The sequence below is a fragment of the Vigna unguiculata genome, chromosome 11, assembly GCF_037176805.1.
Source record: "Vigna unguiculata cultivar grain cowpea cultivar isolate G323 ecotype 2 chromosome 11, ASM3717680v1, whole genome shotgun sequence".
Taxonomy (NCBI): Eukaryota; Viridiplantae; Streptophyta; class Magnoliopsida; order Fabales; family Fabaceae; genus Vigna; species Vigna unguiculata.
In genome coordinates this window covers 3020971-3039025 of record NC_140802.1, presented here as the reverse complement: position 1 = coordinate 3039025, position 18055 = coordinate 3020971, and the positions used below count along the sequence as shown (strand labels likewise).

General features: G+C 31.5%; 2 protein-coding genes across 7 annotated transcripts; both read right to left on the bottom strand.

The window, feature by feature from the left end:
- Window positions 1-372: 372 nt before the first annotated feature.
- On the bottom strand, window positions 373-5175 carry LOC114169827 (beta-glucosidase 12-like). 3 transcript variants are annotated; one of them, XM_028055149.2, is made up of 13 exons: window positions 4907-5174; window positions 4636-4705; window positions 4365-4423; window positions 4197-4272; window positions 3982-4059; window positions 3791-3878; window positions 3445-3700; window positions 3203-3318; window positions 2909-3126; window positions 1468-1499; window positions 1267-1369; window positions 1022-1130; window positions 373-643 (listed from the first exon to the last, which is right to left on the bottom strand). In XM_028055149.2, the coding sequence occupies exons 1-13, from the start codon at window positions 5078-5080 to the stop codon at window positions 457-459; spliced, it is 1566 nt and encodes a 521-aa protein (XP_027910950.2). In that variant the 5' UTR covers window positions 5081-5174; the 3' UTR covers window positions 373-456. The 3 variants fall into 3 exon arrangements, with proteins under 3 accessions (XP_027910950.2, XP_027910951.2, XP_085525606.1); XM_028055150.2 differs by having other exon boundaries at window positions 4365-4447; window positions 4907-5091; XM_085669480.1 differs by lacking the exon at window positions 373-643 and having other exon boundaries at window positions 1022-1149; window positions 4907-5175.
- Window positions 5176-6554: 1379 nt separating this feature from the next.
- LOC114169872 (DNA double-strand break repair protein) lies at window positions 6555-11840 on the bottom strand. Of its 4 annotated transcripts, none has more exons than XM_085669478.1 (7): window positions 11655-11840; window positions 10561-10755; window positions 10402-10467; window positions 10287-10320; window positions 8437-10198; window positions 7089-7173; window positions 6555-6846 (listed from the first exon to the last, which is right to left on the bottom strand). In XM_085669478.1, exons 2-7 carry the CDS (start codon window positions 10638-10640, stop codon window positions 6810-6812), a joined length of 2064 nt encoding a protein of 687 aa, XP_085525604.1. In that variant the 5' UTR covers window positions 10641-10755; window positions 11655-11840; the 3' UTR covers window positions 6555-6809. The 4 variants fall into 4 exon arrangements, with proteins under 4 accessions (XP_085525604.1, XP_085525603.1, XP_027911035.2 ...); XM_085669477.1 differs by having other exon boundaries at window positions 6555-6849; window positions 10561-10647; window positions 11655-11837; XM_028055234.2 differs by having other exon boundaries at window positions 6555-6849; window positions 11655-11835.
- Window positions 11841-18055: the final 6215 nt, after the last annotated feature.

Here is an 18055-nt window from a genome sequence, read left to right as displayed (position 1 = left end):
GTCAAAAGTCTTATATGTGTAAGACTAATGTCTTATATATATGGAACCACAATCTCTCAATGATTATAACCATAATATATATATATATATATATATATATATATATATATATATATATATATATATATATATATATATATATATATATATATATAAACCCAACAGTGATATCAGAGCCGATAGTTCAGAGTCTTAAGGTTTTGGAACCACAATCTCTCAATGATTATAACCATAACCCATATATGAAAAAATATATACATAAACCCAACACAAACCTCACCTTACAAATCGGTTTTGTGGGATTGAGTTAAGCTTAAACTTCAATTCTAACATGGCATCAGAGTCATTATTTACAAAAAAAAAAAAAGTCTATTCTAGTGAGATTTCTTGAATTCTATTCCATCCACTGTGGGAAAAATTACAAATGGTTATTGAAATCAATTTTCTTAACACCAATTAATTGTCATATGTATCTGTTTTGCCTTGTAGGAAATCTCTAAACCAAATGGCAGACAACTTTGGATATCTTTTGAGGTTATGGTAATCTACAAAGATTGTTCCAAACCTTGAAATGTAGCCTAAAGTCCATTCGAAGCTGTCACTTAAAGACCATGCAAAATATCCTTTCACATTCACGCCATCCCTAATAAAATGAAAAAAAAAGTAATATTATCATATAATTAGTAAGCTTTTTTTCTGGCCTTATCAAACGTTTTTAAATTTAGGTATAATCATTAGGGAAAGGGAAGTTGGCACTATCAGAAGTAAAGTTTTAATTCAATCATATAAAAAAAAGGAAAATAATTTTTTAACTACTAAATTTTAAAACTTTCTCTTACAATTTTATGTGTCATATTTTAAGTGGTTTTTCATTTTACCTTTTTCTCATTCTCAATATTCCAAAATCACTTAGAATATAACACATCATATTATAAGATAAAGTTGTCAAAATTTAGTTGTCAAAATATCATTATCCAAAAAAAACATACGTTTTGATTTGAACATGGTGTGAAGCACTTACTTGACTGCACTTTGAAGATAATAGAGATGATCATAGAAGTAATCAATTCTTGAAGTATCGTTTAGGGCTTCTTCAAGTGATAGAGTTGGATCACTGAATTCATCTATACCTATACATAAATTAATAAACTCTTTCTTAAATATATCTATGAAGGAAAAACACATTATATCAATTCTCTCTGTAACTCCAAAGATTTAATATTTCATAAATGAACATTTCATGATTAAACTAAACTGCTACATTACCATTTTCAGTGATGAAGATGAAAGGGTTGTTATACTTTGTTTTGACATACAGCAACAGTTCATGAATTCCTTTCGGACAAACATAAAGCCATTTTGAAGTAGTCTGCAGTAAACAAATTTCCTTTTCTTCATTCAAAAACTAATTGAAATGAAGCATTGATTTGAAGTTGTAGTTTCAACAAAATATAATTACAAACTTACCTTTTGACCAATAGGTGTTCCATTACGTTCACCTGTCAAGATTCTACATCATGCTCTACTAATAACAAAAATTAACAATATGAATACTTGATTTTGATTCATCAACCGCAACTTGTGTTGGACCTCAAACACATGTATGATTAAATTAAATGATGGATTAGGATAAGAACGGTAATTCGGATGGTATCATATGATGTGATTATTCTTTCATATGTTAAAGACAAAATTCAAATTTTTTTTTATCCACAAATATTAAGTGGTAGTATTTTGTTAACTGCGGAATTAATCCACAGTCTCTCTTATCCTTCCTTCCAAATCTTTCAAACCAATTTTGTAGCTCACAAATGTTAGTGAGAATTGAACTCACAACTTCTTCCACCCTTCCTTTCAAACTAACCTTATAACTCCCGAATGTTAGTAGAGAAGTTGAACACACAACCTCTCTTACCCTCTCTTCCAACTTTTATTACTAAGTCAACGTTACAGATATCACATTACTAACAAGCTCTAACCAACTAAGCTCTAGCATCCTTTGCACACATAGTGATCATAATAAATTAAATATGTATCCAACACGTGTTTATTTATTTTTATCAAATTAAAATATTTTTTCTGGGTCTTACTCTTAGCCTACCTGACCTCAGCCACAAGACAATAGATGCACCTTAGAATGATCTTTCCCTTAGTAACTGTCCAACTATAAATCAAACTCTTTGATTATGACTCGGTAGCCCACCTTTCTTTTGGCTCACCTGGTCTATACACGAGATAATTGTGCTACCTTAAGAGTCTCCTCGTAAATAATTGTCCACTATGAATTGAACTTGTAAATATCAATTGTTGGATTAAAAACTTACCACTATAGAAAAATTATAAGTAATGATCAAAGTGAAACTCTTTCTACTTCGGAGTAGCAACCGAAGTTACGATTCAATTGTGACTTAACGCATTTAGCCTTTGTCATGGAATAATTAATGCACCCTCAACAATATTTCTTTCAACAATTGTTTCACTAAGAAAAAAATTCTTCGGTTGTGATTCAGCCCATCTAACTTATGTCATGGGATAATTATACAAATCGCAAAAAACTTCTCCTAAACAATACTACTTTACTAGAAATTAAACTCATAACATTGCCTTTATAGCAAGTGAAGAATTGAACACTTGCCATCAGGATAGAAATTATAGTTGATATTTAGAGTGCAACTCTTTTTACTTAAAAATGTAGAAACCCAATTACCATCATTCGGCTGTGATTTGACCAACCTAAACACCACTCAGAATATTAATGAGTTTGTTTAAATGTGTGCAGCTATGTCTAACATGTTTTCTTTAGCTAATTGTTTGATCAAGTCCAATGGTTTCAAGTGGGTGCTATGTATTTAGACCTTGCATTGATAATGGATGAATCTGTGATAGATATTAATTAAGGAGCACTTACTTGTAAGAACAACAAGAGAATCTGTGAGGTAGCTAGGTCTTGCTTCGCTTAATTCAGGTGCATTAGTAGCATAATAAGAAGTATAGTAGTTTAATCCAATAAAATCAAAGGACCCTCTTAAGAGTTTGATCTCATTAGCAGAGAACTTTGGTAATCGATTCCCTACCAAAGATTGCATGGTTTTAGGGTATTCTCCATTTGTCAATGGCTCCATAAACCTACAATACAAACTTAGAATCACTATCAAACTATAGTTGAGTTCCACATAAGAATTTAGGTTCATAAAGTAGTTACCATCCAAACATAAAATCAAGGGCTCTTTCTGCAGCAAACTGATCCGACTCTGTATCATAGAGTGGTACTATCCAATGACATGCCAGAGATATCCCTATCACACCCTTTTGAGAAACCTACACATATGAAGCAAAATTCAAGTTTAGGACTATTTTCAATCAGTGTTATTGATATCGGATAACGAAAAATATCAGATATATCGTTTCCGGTTGCATTTCAAAATACAAAATATGTAATTAAACCTGATACTTTGTCTTATAGACATCAACAGCAGCTGCATGAGCAAGTAATTGATTGTGAGTTACTATGTAGGGTTCAATGGCTGAATCACCATCAGCACAAGATAAGTTTTGCCAGGTTGAACATCTTCCAGGTGGTGAAATACCATCAGCATACCCATATTTACTAAAGGTCCATGGTTCATTCAATGTGATCCAATGTTTTACTCTGTCTCCAAATTCTTTGAAACAAAGCTCTGCATAATCTTGAAAATCATTCCTAGATAGTGATAATAAATAAAGTAGATATCAGTTAAAGTATGTTCACACAAGTATACTTTGATTATTTGATGTAAGTAATGTGAGTTACACTATATTAGGACTTAAAAAACCATCATATTCATCTTCTAAGGCTTGAGGAAGGTCCCAATGAAATATGGTCACAAAGGGTTCAAGACCTGCATTATGGATCTCAACAAATTGAGTTACTTGTTTCAATTTCAAAACTAAATTAGAGAAAATGAAGTTAAAAAAAAAAAAGATTCTTAACTTCATATTAACCTTTAGCTAATAGTTCATTGATGAGGTTGTTGTAATAGTTGACTCCTTCCTTGTTCACACCTCTACTAATCTTTCCTTCTGAAATTAGTCAAAGAATCTAATATTTAAATAGATAGCCATCAATCAAAATGTATTTTTTTACTGCTATGATTAAGGAGAAATAATGTACAAAATTATAAGAAAGAGAAGTTCTTATATAATTCTCTCTTTCTTACTTGGAAGTATTCTGGACCAAGATATTGAGAATCTGTAAGCATCCATGTTCATTCCCTTAATGATTTCAATATCTTCCTGTAGTATTAGTTATCAAAACAACTTCAATTATGTTTATTTTTATTGCTTCACTAGACATTAATGTATTAAAGAGTCTTTGTTATCATTACCTTATAATGATGGTATTGATCAATGCTAACATCTCCATTACTTCTGTCCAGTATTTTATCTGTCATGTTTCAAACAAAAAATGCTAGAATTTGTAACTATAGACATGTCTCTAGTAGATCAAGAACATAATAATAGTTTAGCAAAATAAACTAAGAAAACTGTCAAAACTATATTACATTTTAATGCAATATTATGAACTCAATAACTTACCACACACAACAAGCTATAATGGATTGTAGTATATATAGGCAAAGAAAAAAAAAATGAAACCTGGGTAATTATGAGTGTATGTATCCCATATGCTTGGTCCTCTGCCACCAACATTTGCTGCACCTTCACACTGGTTTATATGGTAATTAAGCATCTTTCAAACTTAAATATTACTGCAAAAATAAGAATTCTTCGAAAATAAAAGGATTATTGCAAAATTTTGTCCTTTTGTGAAACTTTCCCTGCATAATTTTTATAAAAATTTACAAGAAATAAGTTTCCTACAAAATTTTCTCCACAATGTAAAAAGTTATCTCAGTTTTGGAAGTACCTGATAAGCAGATGATGCTGTTCCAAATATAAAACCTTTTGGAAAACTGCTTCTGTTAAGAGAGGTACTCCTAAAATTATCAGTGGAAAAAGTTGAAATTGCAGCTTCAATACTAATTGGAGCTGATATCATAATCTGCAAAAAAACAGAGAGAAGATGCGAACACAATGCCATAGCTGCAATCTTCGTTGTTGTTTCACTTTCATTGCAAATGTGTGTAATAAACAAAACTATATAACTAATGTAGTCTATTATTGTAAAGCAAAGATAATACATATTAAAATTAAATTCTATTTTATAAAGAAATCCGCCTTGCAAAGTTAAAGGAACCCATCAACTAAAATATTAACTTTACTGGGCTATTTGCTTAAACCGATTTTTAGAAGAAAAAAAAATCAATAAAGTACTCACTTATTATAGTTTATAACTTATTTATGTAAAGTTATTTAAACAATATAAAAAGGTAATTTTCTATTTTTTGAACGAATAATGATATTTTGATAATTTTTTTTAACTATTTTTAACCTATTATTCCAATCATCCTTAAATCATCACATCACGTCACTAAAAAAATCAAAATAAATAATTAAAAGATGATTGAAACAGTGGATTAAAAATAATCGTAAAAATGAGTCAAAAAATATTGGTCAAAATATCATTATTTTTTTTGAATTACTTCTAATAAAAAGTATGTAAAAAATTTTAAAGGGTTTTTTCTTAACCACAAACAAACCTATATTAATTTATAATTATATAAGAACTATTTAAAAATTTAATGAATAATTGCTTTTTTTGCCATAATCAGACTCATTATATGATTGCATGTTTGACTTTTTTTAATAATATAATAAGCACCACGAGAAGCACGGATCTACTAAAGAGGATTAGAAAAAAAAAAAAAAAAAAAAAAAACCTAAACAAGCTCACAAGATGTATCATTCATCAATGGCAGCATATCATCAATATGTCCCACGCTTTGTTTCTATTGGTTCATTAGATATTAAAGGTTCTTTTTTATACCTTTATAACTTTATTGACAGATGATAACATCTTCATCATTTTATCTTTTATGTTTTAGTTAAAATATTTTATCTTTTATGTTTTAGTTAAAATAATATAATGATGATTCGAGATGGGTATGTAGTTACTTAAACAATACTTATTATTTTATAAAAGAAATAATGTAGAATAATTTTAAAAGAAGTAATATGTATCTATTAAAATAATTTTGTATTGTTACTACTATTATTATTAATATCTTAAATCAGAGTACTGTATATGATTATTTATAATAAATTAATAATATATATTTACTTTCAACTAGTAAATTTATGATACAATTGTATGGATTAAACATTAAAGTTGGAACAATTACAATACCCAAAACTCATTGAAATTTTTATTTTAGTTTAGTTTATTTAATATGAAAGGGAAAAACTTGATGCAAAACCATTATTCGATAAATTGTTCCAAGTTATTTTTACTAAATTTAAAAATATCTTTTCAAAATTTCGATCCTTAAATTATTTGGATCAAATTCCAACACATTTTGTTGTCACTGTTGTATGTTCAGATTTATAACACTTTACAGAGTGATAGTGCCCTGCATGCACTCACGGCACACGCACTCAGTTTTTTACGCAATAAGTTCCGAAAGTGTCATTTTGTTGAACTCAATACTCTATATAATGGCTGTTTCACAATGGCATATAATACAATTAATGCTATCCTTAATAAAAGCCGCACACTAGAACATTCCTCTCTGACGAGCTTGTTTTGTTGTAGCAGATAATCGATTTGTGGTAAGAAAATCCTTGGAGGGAAGGGTAAAGCTCACACTAAACAAGCTCACCATTGGATCAAACTCATTTGAAAATGTTTGAACCTGAAACCCTGAGTTCCGTTATTGTAAACCCATCAACATCTTCAGTTTTTCCATGCTGCTGCAGTAGTGTCCAAAGCAGGAGTTAAAGAGACATAATTTTTGACTTTTACTATGCACTTATATGCCCATGTAAGGATCTAATATATTTGCCTTGAATCTGAGTGGTACTCCACATGATGCAATGAATAAAGCAAGTAAGAAGTTTTCAACTAAATGGGTTATCTAGGAAAGGAAGCATGCACATTAAATACAACACTATTAAGTTATGTAATCATATTTGAAGAATGAACCAATTACCTATCTGGAAAGGAAGGAATCAACTCTTCAATGACTTGAACAAAATCTCTTGCATGTTTCCCAGATGATGACTGCTCTTCTATATCTGTATGTAACAGAACAGGCTAATCAAATTTAGACTGCATATTGATACTAGCTGAGTACTGGATTCAGCCTATCAAATCTCTATATTCACAATTTATAAATGTATGCCAAAGCACTAGATGTTTATCACAAAAACCTATGCACAAGGTATGGTGGTAGTAGGGTTTTTTTTTTTATTTTGCCATCATATTCAGACCCCATTTCATACTCAGCTTAAAATATGAAGAAAAAAAAAAGACAAAAGGCAAACATTAAGAATACAAATAAAGATGATCCCCAATTTTCATTGCTCCATCTCTCTTGCATTGTCTTACAGAAAAAGCATCTAACAGTTTTCATTATCTCAAATTCTATAATATCCAGCCATGCAATCAGTGGGATCTGAAATCAGACATATTTTGGTAATGAATCAGCAATAATCCATGAACATATGCAACATATTATTTGCAATCATTACGTGGTAAAATGCGGGTCAGATAAAATGGGGACTATGATGGAGTTGTAACTTTAGAGATAAGAATTTTGCAGTGCGGAAATTCACATATGAGAATTTGGCCTCTAAATTTAAAAATAAGTTAAAAATTCATCACTCAAACAGCAGACATGTGACAAAATTATGGCTAAACTACTATGCATTCACAAAATGAAACAATCTTAGGTTTTAAACATGAAAGGTTACCATTAGTACGTACCATGAACTGAACACATGCAAGACTAAAAAAGGAAATGGTTTCCAGAAAAAATATACAGGGACATTTCCTGGTAAAATACTGGTAAGATAAAATGGGGACTTTGACGGAGTTGTACATAAGAATTTAGCAATGTGGAAATGCATATATGAGAATTTGGCCTCTAACTTTAAAAATAAGTACCAAATTCAGCACACCTACAGCAGACATGACAGAGTTATGGCTAAACTACTATGCATTCAATGAATGAAACAATCTTAGGCTTTACACAAGATTACAGTTACCATAAGTATGTACATGAACTGAGCACACATGCAAGAAAATCGAAAAAAAGGACATGGTTTCCAGGAAAAAGATACAGTTTCTGTGGGTGAGACAAATGACATTTCATTCAATTATACTGACACGTTTTACTTTGTTGAAGTTTCACAAAGTACAAAATCTTGTCACAGAATGAAAATTACTTTTAATACAGTATATAGTAGTAATATGATCAAACAACATCTTTAAATTGGTAGACATAGTATGATATATATTTTGGTTATAATAGGTAAGATAGCATAAACTTTCAATACCTTCAACATCTTCAATGAGATTATTACGGTTGAGGTATAAACTCTTGCTCGGGTTTAAATCCAGGCCTTCAGTTTTTACAAACTCATGCAACATACGACCTACAAGACTATATGCAAGCATACTTGTCTTATCACAAGCATCTTGGATAGCAAGGTATTGGTTTTCGCATGCACTGTAATTAGTGGGCACGGGTTCTTTCTCCCCAGAAAACAAATTAGTCGTGTCCGTTGCAGCTATTTTAGTATCAGATTCAAACAAATGATTTATCTTTACAACCTTTTCATCCAACTCTCTGTCGGGTGAAACAAATGAAGAATAATTGTTTTTGTCAGCCATAAATGTACTAAAATGCTCTGTTCTTTCTCCTTGGCATTGGTCACTTGACATGTTACGTGGAGTATTGTGAAATTCAGATTCCAAATTTACACTAAAACATGTATTAGATTGAAGCCGTTCGGAACAACTATTCAACCTATCACTAACTGTAAGTGGGGAAGATGAAACATTTTCCTCAATTTTGATGGTACAAGAAAGGAACTCAAATGGCACAAAATCTCCAATACTTTCTGCTTCATAGCATGTATCGATTGAATCAAATCCATTTCCTAATTGTATGTCCTCCTGAAGTTGACTACCACCATCCTCATCGCTGTCACTGTCATCACTTTCTTCTAATTGCTCCATGTAAGCATCATTAAAGTCTTTATCAAATTCATCATCAGGCAATAAATCCAAAACAAATTGTTTTGTCAAAGCACTGATGTTTAGTATGCAGTCAACTTCGTCCTCAATATACTTCTTTTTGAATAATACATTGTGCAAGCCACCATTATTAGGACCTCTGTTAATAACATCTAGAGTCTGTGATAGAGACTTCGGAACACTATCCATATCACTGCACTCGAAAAGAAATTCAGTTAAAAAATTTACAAAAGCTGTCCGAATGCACCGGTTTGATATTGTAGCCTTTGGTTCTATGAGAAGCTGTAAATTTCTTAGCTCTGGCACTGTCGTTACTTTCTTCACCGACCATATAGCATTCATAATATCACTTTGCAAGGACTTCACCTCAGGGGAGAACTGATAAAAGTCTTTTGAGAATATGTTATGAGAACCAGTTGTGAGTTTTAGTGATAAGTCTGCTACTGCCATAGCTTTGGCTAATGGCTCTTGCAACTCACTTTCTCTATCAAGTTTTGAAAGCATTTCCATACTGATCTTCTTCACTAGCTTGATTAGATGGTCTCTTGCCCATCCATGCTTGCGGGGTTGTAACTGTGGTACTGGTGCTTTCACTCCTTTAAGTTTTCTACGCATTGCAATCAATGTCTGAGATGGCAGGTTTTGAAGATTGTGCAGTACCTTTTCTGCAGCAGCATGGTAAGAGAGGGATCTTAATGCACCCAAAGGCTCACACCTGTCCCGGAAATTCTGTGGATTGTTGAGAAGTGAAAAAATCTGTTTACAAGTATCAAGATGGTTATGGTGGCTTTTTCTGCCCAGAACACTCGAAAGGGAATCCTTGATAACCCTTTTCATTTTGCAACGAGTTATTTCAGACTTAAATGAGCTACCAGTAACTATCATAGCAAGAAGATAGAGACCCTTGGTAGTCAAATTATCAAGCAAGGGTGATATCAACCTTTTCATGTTCAGTGTTTGAATGAAATCCATATCCCCTTTAGGAATATCGTTCTCTTGTTCAGAGCGGTGTGCTCCAAGGGCATCTTCAAGATGAGTTTTTACTGACTCATAAAACATCTGACAATTACTAGATTGTCAATTTATCATTCAAATAGTAATGCAACTAACCATAGTTACAATAAATCAAAGAAATAGTAATACTTACATCATCTTCTCTGATCAAAGACTCAGACAAATACCTAATAATCAAAAGGAAAAATAAAATATGTCATTAGAGTGAAAAGCTAGGACCAAAATCATTGAACAAATGAGGCACTAACCTATTTTTGAAATGCTTTTTCAACTTCTTCCTCTCATGCCTAGTGGGAGGAATGCCGAGTAACCATCTGCACCAATTTCAGATTAATATAATTAAAATCTAACACAGAAAGCAAAGAAGAAAAAAAAACAAGGTTGCGATACTAGAATGAGTATCTTACCTACTCTTCAGTTTAATCTGTTTATCCTGACGCTTAATTTGTGACAAAATTGATAGAGCATCTGTTTTATCAAACTTCATTGCTAAACTGTACCGATCAAACCAAAGAAAAATAGAACGAAATTAAGTGTGATGTCTCTTCTTTAACCCCAAGGCAAGGAAAACCAATTTACTATGTTTCCTTTGTCAAGAGCTTCTGCAGGAAAAACAAAAAAAAAAAAGCCTAAGATTAGAATGCAACACAATTACCTAACCCTTTATCTTGGAAGTCAATTTGAATAATAATTTGGCTATGCGGTAGTATATTTCAGGTTTTTCAGAATAACTTTAACACTAATTATGCCTCTATATTCCGAGAGGTGTAGCCTAGTGAATAGAGGATTATAAGAAATTTTATTTAGCCAGCTTGCTAAGAGGTGAACTTTAAGCTTACATCAACCATACCAAATCAGCTTATAAGATAAAGTTTACATTCACTTATATACTCTAAATTAACCTTATCATTAGTCAATTTGTGACTTCCAACAACACTTCTCTCACGCCGAGACATATATATCTCGAGACATATATATCTCGAGCGTGGAACTATACATTAATTGGTACTCCGATAGCATTCCAATCACGAGTGAAATAATAAGCCAAACAAATGACAAATCTTACTAAGATATCATGTTAAAATGTAGTTTTTAAACATAACCCATAAAACCCGACTTGTAAGATAAGGTTTATATATCATAAAATCCGACTTGTAAGATAAAGTCTATATATTCTAAATTTACTTTATCACCGGTGGATGTCCAACTTCCAACCCATGTGTTGGGATGATATAATTCATTCAGTGAAATGAGAGATTTGTTGCTGGCCACAAATACACAGTCACTTTCCTAACATCACTTAGCACGAAGAAAACAAAACAGAAACTAAATTGAAACAGGGAAGGGGATTATGGGGGTTCGAATATAACTAAATTGAAACAAAAAAGAACAAACCTGAATCAGGAACCATCACGAGAATAACAACAATCGCAAACACAAACAACACTCGCAAGAGCAAAACCCCAAATGAAAATAGAAACCGTAATAAAGATTGGAGTACCTGATTCGTTGTGAGTGGTGAAGATGGTTGTACCGTTGTCCGCGCCGGTGAAGATGGTTGTGCCGTTGTCATCGCCGGTGAAGATGGAACGAAAGCGGCTGCGCATTCACTCTCTTAAATTTGATGTGTCATTTCTATTAATATGTTGTGTTAATTGAAATATATAATCATATATTGTTATGATATATATTAAATTTCTTCAACTATCTATACTACTAAACATGATAATAGGAAATTAAGAAACAATAAAAATATAAAATATTATAAATTAAAAAATTAACGTGAAAATATAAATAAGATACAAATAATAAAAGTCATAAACTTAAATCAGAATTTTAAAATTTTATGATTTATTAGCATTGGTATTATTATTATTATTTAAATTATTATTAGTATTAGTGTTATTAGTAATATTGTTATTATTGTTATTTATATTATTATTATTTTTATTATTATAATTATTATATTACATATTTTTTATTAGGGCAAATCAAGGGATCTTGGCAAAATCAGAACAACCACAAAGTACAAAACAATGACGAAACAGAAAGGGAAATCAATATAACCCAAAACAATCAGGATAACCACATAACAAAATCAGAAATTCACGGAAAAATTTAAGGATAAATAAACTAACCTGTTCGTGGTGGCGCGCCTCCTTGCTCCTTGGTCTCTCTCATTCTCTGCAGCAGTACACTCACTTACTAACTTCAACTTAAGTTAATATCATCTTTTTTAACAAAAGTTTCAACAAAAAATAATTTTAAAATGATTTTTTCTATAATTTTAATTAATTTAACTAATTAATTACATATACATGTCTTTTATTTTATTTTTTATTTTCTATTTTTTATTATGTAATAATTAATCTTAAAAAAACTATATATTTTAATTTTATTTTTTTAAATTTTATTTAAAGGTTAATTTTCTTTTAATTCTAAGTTTTTTTCTTTAGTTTTTCTTTTACTAATTTTTTTATTTTTTAATGGTTATTTTCTTTAAATTTATTAACGTAAATACATGCATGTGTTATCGCGATTTTGTGTACGCATTTTATGCATGATCTTATATTAGTAATGTATCATATTGTAATGTTATTAAGTTAATAAATTAAATAAAATAATATTTATTAAAAATAAAGTGAAATGTATGGAGAAAATATGAAAAATAATTGTTGATGATAGGAAAAAAAAAGGGATAAGTAAAGAGTTTTATAAAAATTTGTAAAAGTAACCATTAATTTTTAAAATTTTAACAAATAATAATATTGTAAAGAGTAAAGTTGGAATTATGAAATGTGGACACAAAATAGAGATAATTTTTATGACTATTGATATCCTAATATATTGGCCCGGTGATAAATCAGATAAGAAAATATAACTGACTTATTGTTACCATGTTATACTTTATCGGATACGGAAATGATATTTCAACAAATTTTTTTGACTCGTTTTTTACAATACTGATGTGGCAAGGGAGTTTTAAATTTTTTTATTGTAAATGCTTTAATGAAACTAACTGTTACACGTGTGGGAGTGACTAGCTTAGGCAAATTGAAATAGAGATAGAGAGAACGAAGTGGTGGAGACAGAGAGAACGAAGTGGTGGAGACAAAGAGAAGGAACGAAGTGCTGGAAAGTGGTGGAAAGGAAAAACCATTGTAGACAGCGAGAGAGAGAGAGAGAGAGAGAGAGAGAGAGAGAAGTGAAGCATTGCATCCGTGTGTGTGGGTAACCGGAGACAGCGGCTACCGGAAGTCATCGATGACAACCATTTCATCGTCCCCACCGTAGCATTGATCCGTTGTTGTGAGTCCATTACACCTCTTTCCCTTTGCGTATTCGTTGAAAGGTGTTCCTCCAAAACCCTTATTTTATTTGTTTAATTTTTCCATCATCCAATCTCCATTCAGTGAAGTGGGTGGCTGTCATACTTGCCAAATACGAAAATACTGAAGTCATACGTAACTGGGGAGTAAAGCATTAAAATGTGGGGAGTAACGTTGGAAATTATGTTTCGAGGATGCAGATTTTTTTTAAAATAATTTAAATGTGCTATTGGGTACACACAATTCACTGACTTAAAAAGAATTTTCATCATCCAATTTTCATTCACTGATGTGGCTGCTCTCTTACTTGACAATTGCCAAAATATTCAACTCATATGTAAGTGGGGAGTAAAGCATTAATATGTGGGAAGTTACGTTCAACATTGTGTTTCAAGGTTACAGATATTCTTAAAAGTAATTTAAAGATCGTTTTGGGAACACATTATTCACTCACTTAAAAAATTTCCCATCATCCAATCTCCATTAAGTGAAGTGGGTGGTTGTCTTACTTGCCAATTGTAAAAATATTGAAGTCATACGTAACTGAGGAGTAAAGCATTAAAATGTGGGGAGTAACGTTGGACATTACGTTTCGAGGTTGCATATTTTTTTTAAAATAATTTAAATATGCTATTGGGTTCAAACAATTCAGTGACTTAAAAAAATGTCATCATCCAATTTCCATTCACTGACGTGGATGCTTTCTTAATTGACAATTGTCAAAATACTGACGTCATACGTAAGTGGCGAGTAAAGCATTAATATGTGGGGAAATAAGTTGAACATTATGTTTCGAGGTTACAGATTTTTTTAAAAGTAATTTAAATATCGTATTGGGATGACATCATTCACTAACATAAAAATATTTTCCATCATCAAATTTCCATTCACTCAAGTGGGTGGGTGGTTGTTTAACTTGACAATTGCCAAAATACTCAACTCATATGTAAGTGGGAAGTAAAGCATTAATATGTGGGGAGTTAATTTGAACATTATGTTTCGAGGTTACAGATATTTTTAAAAGTAATTTAAAATATCGTATTAAGATGACATCATTCACTAACTTAAAAATATTTTCCATCATCCAATTTTCATTCACTCAAGTGGGTGGGTGGTTATCTAACTTGACAATTGCCGAAATACTCAACTCATATGTAAGTGGGGAGTAAAGCGTTACTATGTGGGTAGTTCAGTTGGACATTATCTTTCGAGGTTGCAGGTTTTTTTAAAACTAATTTAAATATCATATTTTCAGTCACTTAAAAAAATTTTCCATCATGCAATTTCCATTCATTGACGTCGGTGCTTTCTTACTTGACAATTGTCAAAATACTCAACTCATATGTAAGTGAGGAGTAAAGCATTAATATGTGGGGAGTTATGTTGAAGATTATGTTTCTAGGTTACAATTTTTTTAAAGTAATTTAAATATCGTATTGGGATCGCATCATTCACACACTTATAAAAATTTCCCGTCATCCAATTTCTATTCACTCAAGTGGGTGGGTGGTTGTCTTGACAATTGCCAAAATAGTCAAGTCAAACGTAAGTGGGGAGTAAACCATTACTTTTGGGGAGTTTAGTTGGACATTATGTTTCGAGGTTGCAGATTTTTTTAAAATTAATTTAAATATCGTATTGGGTTCACATTATTCATTCACTTAAAAAAAAATTCCATCATTCAATTTCCATTCAATGACGTCGGTGCTTTCTTACTTGACAATTAACAAAATACTCAATTCATACGTAAGTGGGGAGTGACACATTAATATGTGGGGAGTGATGTTTGTTCTTATGTTTCGAGGTTGCATACTTTTTTTAATAGTAATTTAAATATCGTATTTGGGTTCATCCAATTTACATTATTCACTCGCTTAAAAATATTTTCCATCATCCAATTTTCATTCACTGAAGTGGATGGTTGATTGTCTTGATAATTGCCAAAATACTCCAGTCATACGTAAGTGGGGAGTGACGAATCAATATGTGCGGAGTGATGTTGGTTATTATGTTTCCAGGTTGAAGATTTTTTTGAGTAATTTAAATATCTTATTTGGGTTCAGATTATTCACTCGCTTAAAAATATTTTCCATCATCCAATTTCATATCACTGACGTGGGTGCTTTCTTAATTGACAATTGCCAAAATACTCAAGTCAACCCGTAAGTGGGGAGTCAACCACTAATATGTGGGGAGCAGTGCTACAAATTCCTAATTGCACTTGCAGATGGTTAAAAAATTGAAATATCGTAACACACATTGTTCTACATACAATTTCAATAATCGAAAAACTGCATATCAACCATAGTCTGTGCATGCTTATGTTGCTTAAAAATTCTAAAAATCCTCAACTCATCTATAAGTGGGGATGAACAATTATTATGTAGGGAGTAGTGTTGTAAATTCTGGACTGCAATTGCATCTTTTAAAAAGATTTCAATATGGTTTTGTGATCACACATTGCATTCACTTACACACATTGTACATCATACAATTTCCACAATCTGAACAATGTATATTGACTAACATGGGTGCTTTTGATCCTTCAAAAATATAAATTAAGTCAAAGCTTAAATAAGTGGGGACTAAAGCATTAAAATCTAGGGAGTATTGTTACAATTTTTACACTACAATTGCAGATTTATAAAAACTGTCAACATATAAATGAACAATAGAGTTCCAAATTAATATTCAGCCAAACTTCAACAACAACTATGTCGTTCATGTGGGGACCCATTACAAAAACTCAGGGGATTCTTCCCCACCAAATCAGTTTTGCAAACTTCCATCAAAAACGAAAAAAAAAAACAATTTCCCACCAAAGGTAACAACTTTACAAAAAAAAAAAATCATTCATCATCATCGAAGACGCTATGAAAATCTGTAATGGAAGCACAACAAACTTACAATGTAACGGTGTGGATGATGAAATCCTTCCCGTCGACGACTACAATTCGCCATAGTCTCCGCAAACCCACACAAACCACTGGAAAAGCACACCGAACTCACAATGCAACGGTCTGGATGAATGATATTGAATGAGAATAGTGAAAGTGGCCTCCAGTGTGGACTATCAAATAGTTGTCGTCGAGCACTTTCAGTGGCCGTTGTCTCTTGTTACCCACATAGAGGGTTCCAATGCTTCTTCTGTTGCAGCACTTCGTTCCTTCTCTCTCTGTCTCCACCACTTTGTTCTCTCTCTCTCTTCCGCTCTCTCTCTCTTTCACTTTGTCTTAGCAAACCTCCCGCACGTGTAACAGTTAGTTTCATTAAAGCATTTGCAATAAAAAAATTTAGGTTAAAATACCTTTTTGGTCCCAATTTTCGTCAAGGATTTCCAAATAAGTCCTAATTTTGGTTTTGTGTTCAAATAGGTCCCAATTTTCGTAAATTTTGTTCAATTGGGTCCTTTCTGGCTAACATCGTTTAAATCATTAACGGCCATGAACAGTGACTGCCACGTGTCACTTCGTGGTTTTTTTTGATTTTTTATTTTTTTAAAAATTTTTTAAATGTACACGTGTCAACCCAAGAGCGTGCCACGTGTCACTTCGTGGTTTTTTTGAATTTTTTTTGAATTTTTTTTAAATTTTTTTAAAATGTCTACATGTCAACCCAGTAGTGTGTTACGTGTCAAAGTAAATGTTCTAAATTCAGTTTGGTCCCTATATTTGCTATTTTTGTTCGATTAGGTTCCAATTTTTGTTAACATTAATCAATTTGGTCCCTCTCCAAATTAAAATCAAATTTAATTTTTATATTAAAATTCACATTTTTTATTAAATATTTTTATATAATATATTAAAATTCACATCATTATAACTTTGATATAAAAATTAAATTTGGTCACATCTTTTATAGGGACCAAATTGGTTAATGTTAAAAAACATTGGGACCTAATTGAACAAAAATAACAAATATAGGGACCAAATTGAATATAGAACATTGACTTTAACACGTGGCACACTACTGGGTTGACACGTGGATATTTAAAAAAAATTCAAAAAATTCAACAAAAAATTAAATAAAAAATTCAAAAAAACCACAAAGTGACACGTGGCACGCTCCTGGGTTGACACGTGTACATTTAAAAAAAATTAAAAAAAATAATAAAAATTCAAAAAAACCACGAAGTGACATGTGGCAGTCACTATTCATGGCCGTTAATGATTTAAACGGTGTTAGGAAAAAAGGAGCCAATTGAACAAAATTGACGAAAATTGGGACCTATTTGAACACAAAATCAAAATTAGGACTTATTTGAAAAAATTTGACGAAAATTGGGATCAAAAAGGTATTTTAACCAAAAATTTAAAACTCCCTTACCACGTCAGTATTGTCAAAAACGAGTCAAAAAAATTTGTTGAAATATCATTTTCGTATTCAATATGCCGCAAGTTTTCAACACTTCAAAGCAATGCGGGTATCTCGCCCAGAAGAGATATCATGAAAGACCAGAGTGGGCCAAATTGTCATTGGACCGGACAGCTACAGGTTATCTTTTAAGATCGATTGATCTTTGTTTGTTAAATATGCTTAATTAAGGACTTGAATATCTTTCGATTTGACAATT